This window comes from Plodia interpunctella, chromosome 1 (genome assembly GCF_027563975.2).
Source record: "Plodia interpunctella isolate USDA-ARS_2022_Savannah chromosome 1, ilPloInte3.2, whole genome shotgun sequence".
In the NCBI taxonomy this organism is placed as follows: domain Eukaryota; kingdom Metazoa; phylum Arthropoda; class Insecta; order Lepidoptera; family Pyralidae; genus Plodia; species Plodia interpunctella.
The window spans coordinates 5,495,295-5,515,099 of NC_071294.1; the positions used below are offsets into that span (position 1 = coordinate 5,495,295).

The 19,805-nt window shown below is 33.4% G+C and overlaps 3 protein-coding genes and 1 long non-coding RNA gene across 5 annotated transcripts; 2 read left to right on the forward strand and 2 right to left on the reverse strand.

Moving 5' to 3' along the window:
* Positions 1 to 95: 95 nt before the first annotated feature.
* Positions 96 to 2,462, reverse strand: LOC128683531 (uncharacterized). The gene is made up of 3 exons (XM_053769290.1): positions 2,291 to 2,462; positions 1,601 to 1,949; positions 96 to 829 (listed from the first exon to the last, which is right to left on the reverse strand). The coding sequence occupies exons 1-3, from the start codon at positions 2,356 to 2,358 to the stop codon at positions 626 to 628; spliced, it is 621 nt and encodes a 206-aa protein (XP_053625265.1). The 5' UTR covers positions 2,359 to 2,462; the 3' UTR covers positions 96 to 625.
* A 5,058-nt stretch (positions 2,463 to 7,520) lies between these two features.
* On the forward strand, positions 7,521 to 11,388 carry LOC128671045 (uncharacterized protein C18orf19 homolog A-like). 2 transcript variants are annotated; one of them, XM_053747159.1, is made up of 4 exons: positions 7,521 to 7,712; positions 7,906 to 8,325; positions 8,561 to 8,723; positions 11,037 to 11,388. In XM_053747159.1, exons 1-4 carry the CDS (start codon positions 7,652 to 7,654, stop codon positions 11,263 to 11,265), a joined length of 873 nt encoding a protein of 290 aa, XP_053603134.1. In that variant the 5' UTR covers positions 7,521 to 7,651; the 3' UTR covers positions 11,266 to 11,388. The 2 variants fall into 2 exon arrangements, with proteins under 2 accessions (XP_053603134.1, XP_053603141.1); XM_053747166.2 differs by lacking the exon at positions 8,561 to 8,723 and having other exon boundaries at positions 7,525 to 7,712; positions 11,037 to 11,286.
* Positions 11,035 to 14,828, reverse strand: LOC128671054 (uncharacterized). Its single transcript, XR_008404809.2, has 3 exons — positions 14,429 to 14,828; positions 13,677 to 14,155; positions 11,035 to 12,713 (listed from the first exon to the last, which is right to left on the reverse strand). It is a non-coding gene; the product is annotated as an uncharacterized LOC128671054 (long non-coding RNA).
* A 1,672-nt stretch (positions 14,829 to 16,500) lies between these two features.
* Positions 16,501 to 17,722, forward strand: Sec61beta (Sec61 beta subunit). The gene is made up of 3 exons (XM_053750670.1): positions 16,501 to 16,662; positions 16,748 to 16,950; positions 17,498 to 17,722. The coding sequence occupies exons 1-3, from the start codon at positions 16,660 to 16,662 to the stop codon at positions 17,583 to 17,585; spliced, it is 294 nt and encodes a 97-aa protein (XP_053606645.1). The 5' UTR covers positions 16,501 to 16,659; the 3' UTR covers positions 17,586 to 17,722.
* The last annotated feature ends 2,083 nt before the right edge of the window (positions 17,723 to 19,805 follow it).

Here is a 19,805-nt window from a genome sequence, read left to right on the forward strand (position 1 = left end):
AAGCCAAACAGACCTATGGCAAGAATTCGTGCCAAACAAACCTATGGCGAGAATATAAGAGTGAGAAAGGATGGAGGTGTAGAAAAATAAACAAATAATAAGATCGAAATGTATTCTCGGTCGCAACATAAGCTGCAAAGCTTCGGTAAATTTAAAAACACTTAAAGATATTTTATTGCTCTTGTATTTCGTCAAAATGAGATTTCTTCCTTGTTACTTATGCTACTGAAACTTTATTGTCAATATATTTTTAGGGTACTAAATATCGAGAGAGAACACCGTACCACAACCATATAGAAAGTTGACGCACGAACTTTTACCTTCTCGCACTCTGCCCGTTTACTTGATAGGTTGGTTATAGCGTAATGGAGCTATCGCCCGCAATCACCCCATTAACTTCAGTTGGATTAACGGCTACTTCATTAAAGCTAAATCGGAAACGAAATTTGCCGTTGCTGTCAAAATAACACGTTTCGAAGAGAGAAACTTGTAACCGAAACTGCAAAAAAATACCAGAAGGATCGAGGTTCAATTGCGATCGATATGGCAGGCTGATTAAACAAAACAAAATTGAATACAAGATTTTTCTTACTACACTAATTATGCAAATAATATTATTTAGTAATTATGCGGCTCTTATCCAATCTATTTCCAATGTCGCTGGCCCCTTTTGTTTCACTGGTTGATATACCCCTCCATACATTTGAATACCGATACTTGTCACTTGGGATAAATCTAAAGTTTCGTTGTTGTTTACGCGTTTTCCTCGATAATACGCTTTAAAATCGGAAAATAAAAGACTGCTTTCGGCAAATTCATCTCGCGGGGCCTGAAAAGGAGTATGGAATGATTTTAGTATACTTTGTACGTAAAAAATAGAATCCCAATTAGTTATCCCAAAAAAATTAGCATTAAAATAATAATTTGGTAGTAATCAAAATAATAATTTAGCATGGAAAAAAATGATTTTTTTATTCTACCTATTACTAAATTCGTCTCATAAAAATCTACAATTATGATCAAAATTTAATAGGTATTCAGAAACACTTAAAGTCGATTAATATCGTTATATATATTTCCCCCCTCGTGGCTATATTACCTATTCACAGAATCTATCAAGCCACTGATCTGAATAATATCAAGCAGATATGTATACATGAAATCCGTAGGTTTTCGCCGCGAACTTGACCTCACGAACTCAATACATTTTTTATAAGTTTTTACAACATTGTGAATATTTCAAAAACGACTTAACCGATTTTGATGCACCACGAAATTAAAAATTCTATTGACAGATCCCCTTTAAAATTTCAGACCTTTTAAATTTCATCAAAATCGGACCAACGATTCGTAAGTTATCGCGTTACGTTTGTAACGCGATAACTTAACAAACAAACATTCATACAAAAAATGTATTTTTGCCCCAAGTCGAATCGTAGACTTCGCTAGTTTCGCTCGCTTGGTCAATAAAATAAGCAAATTTTAAGACTTGAAACATTCACCTGTGCATCTGTTTGTATTGTTTTAATAACTCATAAGAAATAATGTTATATCCAAATATACCTAAATAATCATTTGAAACCTAACATGACCTACTTACCTGAAAATATTGCTCAAATGAGTAATTTGGTTCGTCGTTAAGTCCTTTATGTCGTAATACGACTTTATAACCATTATATTGACCCTGACCTCTACATCTTATTTGTAATTTTATGAAGCTTCTTAGATCGTATGTTTGTAATGCCCTTATGCCAGCAAAACCAGCCCCGTTCATTTGTGGGTTCAACAATACAAAAAATATAGCTCTTCTGAAGCCTTTGTTTTGATGTATTATGAATACTGCTTTGGACATGCCAACATCTCTGACTGTGTCCGATTGCTCTTGCCACACATCAACATTATCAGTCTTCGTGAAGTCAAAAAGGTATTTTGCAGTTGCAAATGTTGGACTAAAAAGAATACAACATATTATTGTTTTATTGTTTTTAATGACTTATTATATGTATGAATGTAAGGATGTGGGTGAGCAAGAACTTTATGTCCCCGGAAGGGATATCCGTAAAAAAATACTATCGCCACTTGCGCCAACCATCTTGGTCCTGGGCCATCCTTATCCAATTTTGGCCAGCAATTTCCCTTACATCTAGATGTCAGATTACAATCGAAGACATATCCCAGCAGTGGGTCAAATGATGATGTTATCGATGCCATATAGCCTGGCCCTCAATCCTCGCTCACACACCTCGTAACAATTTCCATGCAAATGTAAAAAAAATAATGGATTACTCACTTGACATCACAAAATACGAAAGCAAACATCAGGAGTATATTAAAAATTATTAGTTCTTTTTTAAACATCTTGCAAAATATATACTTCGTTATTATAGGAGACACGCGCTATCACACTCACGATTGTTGTTGGTATATGGAATGTGCTCTGTTATCACAATACTATCTGTTTTACTGTATTATATAGCACATACAAATCGACCTCATATAAATAAGATGAATTAATATAAATTATAAACATTTGACATTCTTATCAGAAGTTATTGACGTCCACATATAGCCAGCTACGTGTTGATTTCAGTTTGTCTAGTAATTTCATTTTTCAAGCTACCTAAATGTAATTTTACAAAAACTTACTAATAGTAATCTACTACCTGATTATCTGCTTAAGATGCATTGTAGTTATTTATGTGTGTAGAATACAATTTGATGCAGTTTGATTCGATTCGTCACTTGATTCCATTAGAATATGTTCCAGAGTACAACAACACTTACTACTAGGTATCGACCTAATTTAAAAACAAAAATAGTCTTAACTCGCACATTTGGCAAGCCATTGATTATCTTGGAGTACTAGAATAAAAAAGGAACTTAGAAAAAATAAGCTCACTTATACGTAGTAGATACCTAGTACTAGTCCCGGGAGCGGCGTTACCTTCAACCCCTTTGGTACCAAATTAAAATTAAAGTTTTTTATTCAACTTCTTTTCTTCTTTGTGGCAATCAAACTTCTTCAATAGAGCTTATTTTTGCCAGTGTCGAGTTACATTGTGATTGGACGATAGGATAGGACTTAGGCGGTGTTGAAGAATGAGGGCAATAAATACATATATTATCATATGTAAGGGTAAATAAATAGTTTTAAACATAAATATTATGGTAAGAAAGGAAAGAAGCAAGAGCTTTAATATATTTAAAATCTGTAAAGGAAAGGATAGTAAAGGAATCACAAGGAAGAGGAGCACGGAGTTCTATAAGGAACTGGTAAAGAGGCTTTGAGTCATATTTTAGACATCTCATCAAAATCAAATGGACATCAAATTTGAGTAGCAATACAACAATGACCAAATCTAAGTCTACATATGGTAGAAGTAACCTTTCTATCAAAAATCAGTTTTGAAAACCAAGGTTTTAGACAAAGTTCTGCATTAAGGCGGCGATAATGTCCTCCCTTTGACTGACTAGACCTCTCCCATGTAGAGTTCCATTCTTTCAAAAGATACTCTCGTGGAACTACCAGGAGGTCTTGACAGTAGACAAAGTCATTTCCCTGTGATGCTGCTAAGGTTGCCAAGCCATCGACTAATTCATTACCTTGGATACCCGAATGACCAGGTATCCAAGCTAGAGTGACATGTAAATTTAAATTATGACAATGTTTTAAATGGCATTTGACCTCAAGGGCTAGAGGACAAGAAGATTGTTTTTGGAAGGGATTTGATAAAATTGATTGAAGAAAACTAAGCGAGTCTGAACAAACATAAGAGTTTTTAATTTTGTTCAAAATAATATATCTAATACACTCAAGAATAGCCATGCCTTCTCCTATAAAGTTAGAGAATAAATTTGGATATTTAAAAAGTTGACAATAGCCTGATGAATGTCTTAAAAAGGCAGCTCCTGCACTATTATTACTAGGGTTTAAGCATTTAGAAGCATCTGTATAGAATACTTCAGGTTTAGAATCCAAATCTTTAAGATACGAGAAAAATTTAGAGTTTGCTAATCTTGCTCCTTTAACAATGCCTAGGGACAAATTTACTTTTGGCTCAAAAATTGAAGTATCGTAATCATATGAAAACACAAGATGACAATAGTATTTGTTAGTTGAGCACTGAAGGCCTTCAAATCTCCTGTAGCTAGATATCAAGTGTGATATGCTCTTTTTACGCCAAAATACATTGCGATCCTTAATGGTGTCACTGAGAGTACGTAATTTTGAGTTTAACGGATGATTGATATATTGTTGATTTTTTAAAATAAACCTATCGAAAGATATTGTCTACGTAACGCCAAGGGAGGCTCGGAACATTCGACTTGTAGTGCATTTCTTGGTGTACTCTTCATTGCACCAGTTATTATCCTAAGACATTTAAATTGTAATAAATCTAATTTATGAACTGCAGTTTTATTTTCAAGACAAAATGTTATAGAGCCAAAATCTAATAGGCTTCTTATTAAAGCATTATACATTAATTTAAGTATTCTAGGATGTGATCCCCACCAAATTCCACTAACAGCTCTAATTATATTTATATTATTTTCACATGTTGTGATCACATTGTTAATATGAGCGTTACCGTTAATAGCAGTGTCAAATAAGCGTCCAAGAAATTTAGTTTTATCAGACACCAGAATCATTTCATTATCAACTGAAACATTTATCAATGGAATGTTTCTTTTACGAGTAAATACAACTACTGTGCTTTTGGATTTGGATAACGAAAGATTATGCTCCGAGAGCCATATTGACAGTTTATGTAATGTACTACTTAGGTTTTCTGCTGCCATTTGAATATCAGTGTCAGATGAATAAATTAAAACATAGTCTGCATACTGTAACACACAACACGATGCCAGATCTATATTCGAATGTAAGTCATAAGTATAAATATTATATAACGGGACTAAGTACAGACCCCTGTGGAACGCCTTTCCAAATAGTTCGTTTTTCATTTTCAAATCCAGGAACGTACACCGATATAGTACTGTCTGAATATAAATTAAAGATAAAATTGACATACTTCAATGGAACTCCCAATTTTTGCATCTTCTCGCTTAATTTAATTAAGTCAACATTATCATACGCAGCATGAATATCTATAAATGCAGACAACTGATTCTGATTTTGTAAATGACGTTAGTATATCTGTGGTAAATAAAGCATGACTATCAGCAACATTTTTACCTTTTCTAAACCTAAACTGTGAAGGGGGAAATAGATATTGTAATCTCTGCTTAATTAAATGTTCTGCCAATTTCGCCAAGACGGATGAAAGAGCAACAGGCCTAAATGATGTAGGATCATTAGAATCTTTGTGGGGTTTTAATATAGGTATAATAATTTGATGTTTCCACGAAGGAGGGATCGAGCATGAGTCTACAAACGCATTGATTAAGTTTAGTAAATATGTAAGAGTAAGAGGTCTGGAATGAATTACAAAAGAGTAAGGAATGCCGTCACAACCTGGAGTTGAATCTGATAGTCTGTTTAAAACCAACTGAAACTCAACTAAAGGAAAGGGAGAAGATAAAATATTATATAATAATACCCTGCACAGAACTATATGCAAAACCTATAGCGGCGATTTTGCAATGATTTTGGATCTTCTACTGGACTGACTGTAGGTACATTCCGTTTTTCTTACCGGGTTCTAATATATTAAACAATCTTCACGGTACTTAGGTATATAGATATCACAGAATTTAAAAGCCTTAAATACTCGGTGCTTAGTAACATTATTCAAACCATTCTAAAATAAAACATTTGTTTAAAATTAAATCGCTGTGAAATCATAAAAAGCATGGTAAATCATAAAAAACTCATTAAAATCAATTATGATTACTTTTTGTCAAGATTACAAATCACAATAATAATAGATTTAGAAAGCCCTCCCCGCGCATGGCAGATGAATAGTAATTTAATTGTGATACCCTTTTGTAGAATATTTAATGTACCTTTGTAATATTAAAATTTTGTTCATTTCCTGTGATGTATATTAGTATATTATGAATAAATTTATTTCTATTTCTAATTACATTTAATCCTGATTTTTTTCCAGAGATTTTCCAAAATTTAGCCTCCCTTTGCGTTTTGGAAGTAAGATGCAAATCCGGAAATCGAAAAAGACGTGACGCATTGACCACCCCAAATGGTCTGTAACCCACCAAAACCGAACTGGATCGATAGTAAAAAAATAATCAAGTAATATTTTAAAAGTAATCTAGTCACTACATTGATCACGTCACTACATGAATCTAGATTATTTTATGTAATATGCATGGATGTAGTATGTACTTGAGTACCTACTAATTCTATGGTAGTATGTTATCCTCTCTGAAAATTGCAAAATTTATTTTTTTTGTTTTCAATTTTTTTCTATCGCAATCTATAAGACGTCAATCCAATAGGGCATATTACGCAAAACTTAGCGCAGATGGCACTACAGGTAAAACTAATGTAAACATTGCCAATGAAGGCAAAAAGTGCCAATGTTTAATAATGTTGCGATCAAAAATACCTTTCTTCGCAATCGTGGTGTGAGTTTAAAGGTAAAAGGAAGGATTTAGTGGATTATTGAAAAGGCTTTCAGAACACAAAGTGTTAAATACAAGACGAATTTGCTAAATGATTCAAGTCCATTGTAAAGCACAATACCTATTATTGTATTATTGAACACTATTGATATCACATTGCACTATTTGAAGGATTGGGATATATATATATTATTTTCGACCACCATTTCTTCAACATAATCAATTAACCACTTCCACCCAAAAACTATTCAAATCAAAAATATAAACACAAAAAATGCTGTACTCTGGCGGGATAAATGTACAGTAGGTACTCCCTAATATGCCCTATTGAAGCACTTGTCGTTGTGTTTTTTCTTAATTGTTATTTATTGTTATTGTATAGTACATACATATAAAGATAGTCTTATAAGTAGTCAAGAAAAGTCATAGCCTATTTTTTATTCCGACAAGTATTTAATATTTTCCTCTGTTGTACCGAATTCAACGCGGGCGATGTCACAGGCGGAAAACTATTTTTTTATTAATACTTCATCTTCTTAATTTTCATCTAAAATATATAAAACGATATTTAAAAAATATTATGAATCTAAAGTGACCCTTTTTTATTGCACGGTACTTGGAACATGCGCAAACTTCCCCCACTACGCTAAAATGTCGACCCTAGATGCCGGGTACTGAACTATCGTCAAATTAACAATCGCTCGTTGCCTTACATCGTGTTTAAATCATTTAGATCGTTGCAATCGAAATGTCCATATACTATTGATAGAAACGAGAGGTAACTATTTTTCATAGTATATTACTATTGCAAATAAGTAATATCGATACTATCGAACGTGTTGCTCTTTATCAATAGTAGGTGTACTATTACACCTTTAGGTGTATCGATACTAAATAAAACTATCGATTTAAACTATCAAGACCTGTTAGTTGACTAACGAGCGGCAACACTATCCTCCATCACATCAGTTCTCTTTGTGTACTATATAGCTATAGCTACCTATCTACAGTACCTAGGAATACCAGTTCTGTGTACCAGTTATCGAACGAAAGGAAACAAGGAAAGTTATATTCCTTCATAAAGTTATTCACGGACGCTACCAAGATGCATAAAGTTTATTCCAGAACTAGTTGCACAAAATTATTTTATTCGAACACTTTATTAGGTAAGTTAGGACAATTCGTGAAGGCCAAATAAAAAAGTGCGACTTAAAATATTCTACTCCACTGCATGCTTTGGATGCTTTGTTTATTTAGGTCTATTTGCTCAACCATTTTCTTTGTTTGATATTATGTATGATATTTAGTTATAAATATGTATGAAACAGATAATCTTAACATTTATTTTACATTTTACAGCAAGTTGTGTAGACAAAACTTTGCATGCATCAACAACATTAAAATTTCCCTTGCCAGCTCTCAAACTTCCGACGAATGTCGTTGATATAAATGCTACAGAAATGGGCACATTCTCGCCACAACGGGACAGAGACATATCAGGACCTGTGATAAATTATCATTATGGGAAACAACATCTTTCCAAGATAGATATAACAAGCCAACCAGATCCACATGTTAATAAATATGACTGTCGAGGTGCTGTGAGTCTATCATCTTCAATGCAGAGCAATGTCCCCAGTCCTTTCAGCGGAAACCACACTCACCTGAACATGCCAGGTTCACAATGGGGACAAGGACATAAATATTTATCAGATCATCTGCACAGTGCTCATTACTTGACATTAAGAAACCAATATAGAAACAAATCAACAAATGCAGGTACATACCAACCATTATTTTTTGACAGTGTTACTTATAATAATTCTAATTTGAAATATGAGGTATCAAATCAAATTATTTTTAATGTTGTTACTATAATATTGTTATTCTTGGTGATTGGATAAAATTAAACTAATGATATTCATTTACATACTAATTTATCTCATTTAACAGTGTCATATATAGGAATTTATATCTTAATGTCATTAATTGTTTTGTGTTTTCCAAAGCATAGTTTTAACATTATCGTCAAGAAACTTGAGTTCCGAGGTGGACCCTCCATTGAGTGCAAAGGAGAAGTTGAAAAAGGCTGTAAAAGAGTACGGCTCTACAGTGATTGTATTCCATGTCTCCATATCCTTGTTATCTTTGGGGGGATGTTACCTTCTCATCTCTAGGTATGTTTTTATTATCATTTCCATGACTGTGAGTTGGACATAACATATTCAAGGATGTATTGTATATATTATGATTGACATAATTATTGCAAAATTTGGTTGTTTCTTTTCAATTAAAAACTGTTTTATAAAATTTTAATGCCAAAACTTTGAAGTAATATTCACTTGAATATTGGGTGGATTTCTAATAACTTTTCGTTTTAAGGTTCAGTTCATTAAATTCATTTATGAAGGAAGCCATCCATCATCATCATGCATGATATTTACATACTTATTAATTTCTGCTACAAAAGGCAATATTACTAGTTAATATATAAATTAAGATTATTAGTTAATTTCAAATAACGATATAGCCAAATAACAATATCCAATGTTCCCTTATGCTTATCCATTTTTTGCTGTAAATACAGTAAAATGATACAAATAAAAAAATGTATTATCTGTATCACTAAGTATCACTCACTCATGGGCAAAACATAATTGTAATATAATTACAGTTACATACACAGTTACTGGATTAACATGTACGTACTCTCATTTATTTTAAACAAAGATAATAAAATTTACTTTCCAACTAGATTATTTTAATCCAATTACAAGCTTTTATTTAACTTGCCATGTGTGTCGCAATGTCTTGGGTGGAATCTTGCAACTCAAGTTTGAAGCAGATAGATATCCTTAACCGATTGAGCTGTAAACATAGATTATACACATAGTCGTAGATAGCCATTTTTTGGGGTTTCATACATCAAACAAAAAAACTGGAATGCTAATAGAGTCCCTCGTGCGTCTGTTTGTCTGCACAACTAGTTGGCTTCAAAACTGAAAGTTTTTTTTATGTAACTTTATAATTATCTATCCCATCATCGTTATCAATAACATGGTTGTGGTCCAGAAATATATTTAGACACATTAGGTACATAATTTACATAAAAACTAATGTGACCTCATACTATTTATTTATGTTACGGCTAAACCCTAAGTCTAAACCCTAAGTGCAGCCGGCCTCAATTAGTAAAGTTCCCTATTTTTATGCATAAATTGTATGCATAAAAATATGTCATAAAATTTAACATGGCATACTTTTACTTATCATAATAATAGTTACGCACAATATTAATTTGGTATTATAATGTTTTAGGTACAATTTTTTTATGCATACCTAACCATAAGCTTAACAATTTTTAAGCATAATATTCTAAAGCATATTGGCGGCATACATTAGCCTAAACTATAATTATGCTTACTGAAAACGTATGGTAAGGTATTAAAACAAGTGTGTCAAATTATTATTATGTCATAAATATATAGGCCTATCTCGATATGCTAAATTAAATTAAGATAAAAAATGTATGCAAAAAAAGGGATCCCAAACTTGTCGCTATTAGTGCACCATAAAGGTGCATGCAGGATAACTTGGTGTGGTGTGCAATGAGATGGGACGGATCGGACGATATAATGAAAGTCGCAGGTCGTACATGGATAAGGGAGGCACAGGACAGAGGAGGGTGGCGTATGCGAAGGGAGTCCTAAGCTCAGCGGTGGGCGGAAAGGGGCTGTAATTATGATGATGATGTCATAAAAGTATCAGGTTATGCCACGCTAGATATATATATTTTTTAAGTATTATAGTTTTCCATTTAACAATGTAGTCACCACGTAGACTAAACAAAAATGGTGGCCACCACATTCCGTTCCACAGTCAATTGTAACCACATTGTTTTCTTAGATTACTTAACACTGTAGTATTCAACATTCTGTGATTGTACTGTACAAATTCTTAAATAAGGTTGGTATGGCATAATCTGTTACAATATGTTTTTATTTTTCGGTAAGAAAAAATTTATAAAAATATGACGGTGGCGCTAAAGTGCGGGTACAAAGCGCTATATAAGTAACTAGCGTCTCACTCCGGCTTCGTTCGAGTAAAACCATAATAAAAAGTAGCCTAGGTCACCCCTGAAGGTTTCGCCTATCTCTGTGCTAAATTTCATCAAATGATCAGTAGTTTATGAGTATATTCATTACAAACAAAAATACAAATCTTTCCTCTTTATAATATTAGTATGGATAGTTAAATCGAGTTGAATGCTAATCACAGATGCTAATGAATGAATAAATAACTACAGTCTGTCAAAAAAGGAAAAAGAAAAGATTTTATGGCGATCTATATTTGTTTTCCATTGTAATACCAGATATATATTGGTTGATAAACACCCAGTGTTGACAGACTTAAAAAATCTAGTGACATATTAATCAAATTTAATCTATTTTTTTATTATTTTGTCTTTATTTCTGTTTTTTTTGTTACAGTGGTGTCGACGTAATAGCGTTACTGCAATATTTCAATATTGGAGAAGGAACAGTGTCTAAAGTAGTGTCATCAAATGCTGGAACTTTTGTCGTTGCATATGCAATACACAAATTGTTTGCCCCAGTTCGAATAGCAATAACATTAACGTCAACACCGTTCATTGTACGATATTTAAGAAATATTGGTTTTTTAAGGCATAATAATGTAACAAATGGTGAAGGGAAATAAACGTTTTATCAAAAGATACAATATTACGGTTTGAAAATGGAAATATAGTATTTACTACTTAATTTTTATGTAAATAGATATAGAGTAGCAGTTTAATAAATACATTGGCGTCCATAATCTGTAGCTGGGCTTTGACTTTGATAAAGCTCCTTGAGTGAGGCCTTGCGCATCTTTTATACGTTTACGAAAGACACTAACCGTTAATGGGGTGTCCTCTTTTGGGCTACCACAAGGTGGTCAGGGAAAAGTAAAATCGATGGAAAAATATTTTTTTATTATACGCAATGTCTTATTTTTTCTAGTGTCTTTGTTTCTAATTAACGTGTCATATTCTAACTCCTTACAATTTGTCCCCCACGCAAACGCAATAGGTACATGCATCTCTTCAGTTTCCTCCTTCTGTAATCCCCTTCTCTCCTCATTACAAAAATGTTAAAATTTCTCAGACTTAAATAACAAACTTAGAGAATAACAGTTACATAGTTTGAATGACAGAACTTGGTCAGACATTGCTTGCATTACTTACTCTTGCCCTTCCTTGTTCCTACTGGATTAACTAGAAACTGGTTAACCTTATTATTTTATACTTGAACTACAGTGGTTTTAATGTACCTAATTCGGACAAATTAAGGTAAAAAGTATTTGTGAACTAGATGTGCTCGGAATCCTATCTAAACTAGCGAGGGAATGAGTAACCTGGTAGGTAACGGTCATGCTAGTTTTCTGCTGCAAAAATGAAACAGGGACATCAAACAAAAAGATGATGTTACATTTCAGATTTGAGTGAATTCTTATGATTATTTTTAAAAAGTTTTTAGTGTTAGTGCTCCTGGCTGCCTCCACTATCATATAGTTATTATATGTGATAACCATGGAATTGGTGGGTTAGTACTTACTAAAGCGTGAAACCTGAAAGGGCTGACGTCATGCAGACAGGCTGTAGTAAAATAGGGGGAGTATTACTGCACATTTATCCCGACAGAGTAGGGCACTGTATGTTAGGTACACACAATCTGTGCCGCCTTTTGCTATGTCGATTAAAACTTTTAGAGTACTTTATTAATCCTTTCATTATGTAAGCATTCGTTTGTGAAAATATACAACACTGTAGCATATTCGGGTGCCGAAATATTGGGAAAAATCGTTTTCCATAAGATAAAAAAACGAAATCTATAGGATACGCCTCACGCTGTAAAATTTTCAACCCAGTAAACGGTCGAAAAAAAGCTTGGAACACTTCACACACGAAGACTTATTTAAATATGGACTTCATGCAGGCAAGATTTTCAGTGAAAATAAAGTTTATATCAGTTTATGACCACAGTTGACCAAATAATTCAGAACATCACCTAAAATAGTGTTATTGTTTTCAGGATAATCCACTAAATCCTTCTTAATTCCGTTACACTCGCACCACGATTGCGTAGAAGGTATTTTTGGTCGTAAATCTGCAACAATATTGAAAATTTGCGCTTTTTGCCTCCATTGGCAATGTTTCTGTACCTTAGCTGTACCAGTAGCGCCATCTGCGCTGAGCTTTGCGTAATATGCCCTAATAATGTGGAACTAAATATTTTTGTGCGCGTGTGCATTGAGTGAGCGCCCTCTAAATTTAAGAAATATAATATTCAGAAAAAAAAATGTAAAACAATTAGAACAGAGATAAATAGTTACGTGTTTCCCATGGATTTGTTGCTATACTTCAGGTTACGTCAATTTCATATATATTATAGAAGAGCTAAAAGTTGCTCGTGGCAAAGAAGACATGGGGAATGAAATAGATTTTTGAGAGTCTCAAGATGTTTGTGAATCATGGTTAAAAACGTGGACCAAATGAGTTTTTTATAAATACCTATGTTAAAAATGCTCATTAGGCTGAAAAACTTTTGTTAAGGCGCTTTTGTCATATCTGTTATAGTGTAGCTGATCTGTGGGAGTACATCATCAGGTGTTCCATATTCTCGATTTTTATAAGTCTACAGAAAATGCTCATCAGGCTGACCAACTTTTGTTAAGGCACTTTTGTAATATCTGTTATAATGTAGCGGTTCTGTTGGAGTTCATCATCAGGTGTTCCATATCTTCGATTTTTATAGGTCATCAGAAAATGCTCATCAGGGCGAACAAGTTTTGTTAAGGTGACTATTCTATATTTCCTACAGTTTAGCTGGTCTTTATAGGTTCTGCTAGAGCTGTTCCAGTTTCCAAAATAAATTATACCCTATATGTTGACCAAGCTTTATAGCTATACAACAAAAAGTTTCATTCAAATCCGTCCAGTAGATCCAGAGATTAGCGTGAGCAAACAAACAGACAGTTTTTTTTTTTAATTATTATTCTATTACTGATTCTCTGTCGATCTCAATTTTTTTTATTTAAATATCTTCAATGTACAGAAACTCTTTTTTTACCTTTTTATTATATGTTTATGTGTATATTTGCAGTTTAGGTATGCACGTTTTTCTTGTAGGTATTTCCAGTCCTTTAGGTCATGATGTGATGGCTTAGGTGAGGGCGCTAGTTTCTTCTTAGCTGTCACATTGTTGACGTAACCTGAAGTATAGCAACAAATCCATGGGAAACACGTAACTATTTATCTCTGTTCTAATTGTTTTACATTTTTTGTTTCTTTTTCTCTTCTCCAATTTTCTGTCTGTATCTTCTAGTATATTCTCTCCATTGTTTTCGCTTTAAGCGCTGTTCTTTTGGATTCAATTCATCTAAGCTTGATATTTATTATTTTCTTTTGTTTTTTAAGAAGTAGCACTATTTTCTGTTTCATTTTTCGTATAATACTGGATCATTTTTAATTGAAGCTTTTGGCGTTTTTTGCTTCTCGGTGTTGCTTCAAAATTTCTTCCTTTCTCTTGTTCCCTCTCGGCATTCTTTCCTTAAAGCATTAATAACATGAATAGCAATAATTTAATTTTTTTTTAAATAAAAACAATAGCGCATCACATTCGTATCCATGTAGCGGACGCTCAGTATCCAGAGTCTACTACATGAACATGAACATATGCACCACACCCAGCCAGCTCGGAGGCTTACGCTTCTACCATAACTACCATACTTAGGCTACTACCATAAAATTAATATTTATTATAGTTTAGCTGGATGACCATGGTTCTCAATCAGGTGTTCTAGTTTTCAAAATCATTTATACCCTTCTAGGTTGTGCATTCCAAACACCCATTAAGCTCTGATACAAGCTTAAAAGTTAAAACTGTTGTTTCGCCAGGAAAATTGCTAGTAAATAGAATTAAATATAGGGAAGCAAAGAAGAGGGAGAAGTTGTTGGAAATTATAAAGAAACTAAAACAGGTAAACAAAGATTTACGGCAAAGATTTATCAAATTAAGAAACCGATTTACTATAATATAACGATTTACTAAATTATAATTATTAAACGAAATATTGATTATTATTGTCTTTTATTTATTTTGTATAATCCTTAAGGAAAATAAGATTACAAGTGAAAATGTCATACACTCCTATAGATGTCATTACATTCACGACAATAAATAAAATTTTCTTAATTAGGTACTCAAAATCTGTAAGAGATAACAAGGTCCAAATATATGTATAAAGTTGTCAGTAAGGTAGACTATATAATGCATGCCAAAAGATTAACATTAGACAGAAATTCCCATGGAAGATAAAAAATGCTTCAAAATAATAATAAACGTGTTTCTTTACAGAAAATCAAGATTTGCGACATAATTACGCGAAAATCTACTTAAAATTACGTGGTAGTGTGAAAAAACCTAGAGCAATATGCCTAAGTGTTCTATAGTGATGTGTGGTGCAAGCCAAAACATAAACCGACCTCGAATGACGCTTCATAGGTTAGTTAGTTGTTTTCTTTCAAAAAGCGATTGAAATCATTCCAATTTAAAAGTAATAAATAAATAATATATATAAATATACTATATAAGGACAAATCACATAGATTGAGCTAGCCCCAAAGTATGTTCGAGACTTGTGTTATAGGATACTAACTCAACGATACCATATTTTGTAACAAATACATATATAGATAAACATCCAAGACCCGGGCCAATCAGAAAAAGATCATTTTCCATCATGACCCGACCGGGGATCGAACCCGGGACCTCTCGGTTCAAAGGCAAGAACTTTACCACTGCGCCACCGTGGTCGTCAAAAGTAGAACTAAACAAATACATAAATGTATTTATAAGTGTCTAATATTTGGTCATATTTTTGTAGTACGGACGATGTTTTCATAAATTTCATGTCGTCATTTGTTTACATTTTGAAATAGTGATGTGCTGGATCCAAATAAAGTATAAAATTTTACCCATCTGTTATTATAATGAATAAAAATATATAAAATATACTGTTATTTTATTTTCATATTAAATACCCTCAACGCAATAATCCGAGAGTAATGTGCTTCTTGAGCCTAGTGGCTTGAGTGCCCGGGGTAAGCTTCATTTTAAGAGTACATAAAGAAAGTAATAAATGGACAGGAGGACAGGCCTTTAATTTTATATAATAGCAAATACTAGTTTATGTCCGCGGATCGTCCACGTGAATGTAATTTTTTTTAATTTCAGAAAATAAAACCTTAACATTTTAGGACAAACCTATATATTGTGCTCTATTTAAAATCTAATTTGTTGTAAGATTACCCTGAACAGACTAAAACAGCAAAGTAATATGTCATGTAATGTCAGTTTGAAAGCACAGCGTAAAAGCTATATCTGCATACGCAAACATACAGATCTGTACTGCAACGCCTCAACAGTAAGTACTCTAAACGCGTTATTATATTGAATTTTTTCCGTTTAAATGATTTCTTTCTTTTCTTTCTTTTTCTTTATACATAGTACTTGGCGAAAACTAGTTATGCCAAACATTAAAATTTTATCTCCGTAATCACCTATATTTCAAATTTTAACGAAATCTTTAGCGCCGTTTTCGAGAACGCGAGCACAAAAATATAAACTGTTCATTTAATAGTATAAGATAGGGTAAAATAATTTAAAAACTTGGTGGGTAAATTTTACCTATACCCAAGAGGAACTTTGTAGTCGCATACCTAACATGCCATTTTTGTCGACGATTGGTACATATGCACGTTTTTCTTGTAGGTATTTCCAGTCCATATTTTTCTTTGGTCATACCAACTTGGGAGGTCTTCTAGCTGGCTAGATGGACATCGGTAATTTGTCTGCCAAAATGTTTACTGGGTTATTAAGATTTATTTATTCTGGCAATATTCACTGACAACGTGTCAGGTTAGTGTACGTGTAGCAAGCCAACCAGCACGATACTATTTCACTTTACTTTCTCATACGGTATCATATCTGTTTGCCGGAATTTATTCTTGATTTAGTTTTGTTTGCGTGTTTTAACTAAAATCTGCTGGAAATGGTGAGTTAATCGGAAATTGTTTCTTTTAAAATTTTCCACTATGTCATACGAATAGTCAGTTTATCAAAAATACTTCAAATTACAGCCTCCTTCTCCAAGCTCTACTTCAGTAGGATCTGGTAGTCGCTCACCTAGCAAAGCGACAGCCGCTCCAAGATCAGCCAGCGGAGGTACTGTGCGACAACGTAAGACTACGACTACTACTACTGCAGCTAGAAATAGAAGCACAGGCGCTGGTTCTGGCGGTATGTGGCGATTTTACACCGATGACTCGCCTGGTGTCAAAGTGTAAGTTCGAATCGTAATCGTAAATTATTGTTATTGTCTGAATGCCACACAAATTCAGAAGGCATTTAAATAAACCAATTTCGATTTTTTTAAAATCAATAAATAGTATTATAATACTGTTATAAGATTTTTAACATATTGTTTTCAAATACCTAGGTAGGTATTAAATTACTTTACTATTATAAGATTATTCAATATTAAATCCAAACAAGTCACAACTTTCAAATGATTTGTTCCTAATATAGGTACATCAAGTACCAGTGAAATGAATGCATGTTCTTGTAGGTACTTTTTTTGAAGAAGAAGAAAACAGCAGGCTATATTGGCAAGACTTGAATAGGAAGCAACAGTTGTTTTACACTTATTAAATCTAGTGAAAGTTTTCCTGCGCTGGACCATATACCTTGTTTGACTGGGTAAAAAATAAAGCATAATGTAACTCGTAAATATGGGTTTTCACATTTTATAGTGATGTTACAGTCTTAGGTAGACAGATTTATTTAATGTTCCCAATATCATACCTAAATAGAAAATCATTTTATTTCAGGGGTCCTGTACCAGTGTTAGTCATGTCTCTACTGTTTATTGCTTCTGTCTTCATGCTACACATTTGGGGAAAATACACAAGAGCATAATTAAGATAAAATAATTATTAAGTTGTTAAAGTGTATTATTTGTGATGAGTGATGAAAGTTTATTTTACTGGGATGTCTAGATATAATAAATTATGTAATATAATCAATTCTTATCTGAATTAAATTAAGTTCAATTATTTGTAAATTTCTTTATAATTATAATAATGATGCATAAGAAAAGATCCATCATATGTTTTATACCCACAGACCACTCGACCTAGGTTGGGTAAGATAGTTGCAATACACTGCTACACAACAAGTTTTTTTCTCCTTATGCAGTGTTACAAATTGTGGTGTGACACATATTTACTTACTTTAAGATGAAATGGTGTTAATGATTTTAAATATAAGGGAAAGTCAATTAGGGAAAAAATTGGATTAGAAGCTTTAAGCTTCGTTCAAACCCAGGCGAATTCCACGCGGGTTCCGTTTGCGCCAGCTAAGCTGTCTGGACGTGTTCAAATTGACGCGAAGTCGCATGAGTTGCAGCGAAATACACGCTTTATAAATATACGCTCACGAAGATAAAAATTAGGTACCTACCTAATACGTAAATAGATCCCAACTAATATTATAAATGCAACAATAAGTTTGTTACCTCTTCACGCCTTATCTACTTAACCAATTTTCTTAAAATTTTCACATATATATATATAATTATGAGTATGGAGGACATAAAAAAACCATTGTACCCGTGGGACTTGCGAAAAACCTATATTCTATTACTAGCCCGCGCCTTCGCCCGCGTAAATTTCCCACGGTAACATTTAATTTCCGAGATGAAAGGCACTCTATGTCCTCCATATTTCAAACTATGTACCTACCTATGCAAAATTTCAAGAAGATTGGTTGAGTTAGAGCGTGAAGAAGTAACAAACTTACTTTCGTACTTATATTATTCGTTAGGATAGGATTAGGATATTAGTTGAGATCGAAAAACTGGAATAAGATTGAACAAATCTGAAATTATTTTAGGTCTTAGTTGTATAGAATATTGCTTGTTCTTCCAATTGAAGACTAAACAAACAAATTCTGAGCACTGGACATACGCAAACATACTAGGTACAGGTCATGGGAAAAGCGTGACTGTCTCAGACTTACTTCTGCAACCTTCTGTGTTTGTCAATGGAAAATTAGTGGGAATTATTGGGCTGGAAGCTAGAATTGCTTTTATCTGTATCCATGACTATGAATGGATAAAAAAAGCAATGCAATATTGCAGAGTCATTTCTAGTAAATCCCGCAGGAATAATACTTTTTGGTTGCCCTTCTTCGTACTCATGCGACTGACTACAGATATGCGAAATTTCAAGATTTGTTAAGTAGACAAAGTGTGAAGAGGTACAAACTACTAAACAAAGAAACATACTTTCACGGTTTTGTGTCGGGTTCGGAGTCAATTAATATCACGGAAACTGTAAAAAAACCTACATTTCGCGTTTTAACATACACTCTGCGCCATCTACTGATTTTTATAGTATTCAAATTCAAAACATTTATTGGCAGTCTTTTATCGCAAATCCCACGGCATAGGATTTGGATTGTTTGGAAATGTAAATCTAAAATTTCATGGCGCATACTTCTAAATTGACGAAGTTTCATACAATCTTGCAACCCTTATTTCACACGACTTAGGGAAAGAATTTCCAAAATTTCTCAGCGGACATCTCCTATCCATAATCTACCTTCCTGCCGAATTTAATCTTTATTGATTTGAAACTTGCAGAAATTTTGGAACATCAGTCAGCATCTGTGTCAGTCAATGAACTGTTTAGATGATAAACTTGACTATGGATTTTAAAGGTGAACGCTCGTGAAGGATGAAGCTTCTGAAATTTAGTTGGTTCCAAAAAACGTCGTTTGGAATCCTTTGGTAGGCCCTTTCCTATTATCCAAGAAGTGTTTTGATTCCGAATGTTCTCCATATAACAACTGTTCCAGTGGCAGTCCAACTTTGCGTGATGAACAACACATTCCTTTGGGCTCTCCGTGCCATTTCGAAGCACGACATTGCGGCATATATGTTTAGAGCCAAGTTGATATAGGTCGAGAGGCAGCATCCAAACATGATTCCCTTTCAATAGTCTCATAGAGTGGGATCTAGATGATACAATCTTGGATCGCTATGAAGCTAAACGCTCATCACGATCCGGTCGACTTTCTGTCAACCTTCTCAAGCGTGCGCAGAAACGGAAGAAAGATTAGATCGTTTTCGGGAAG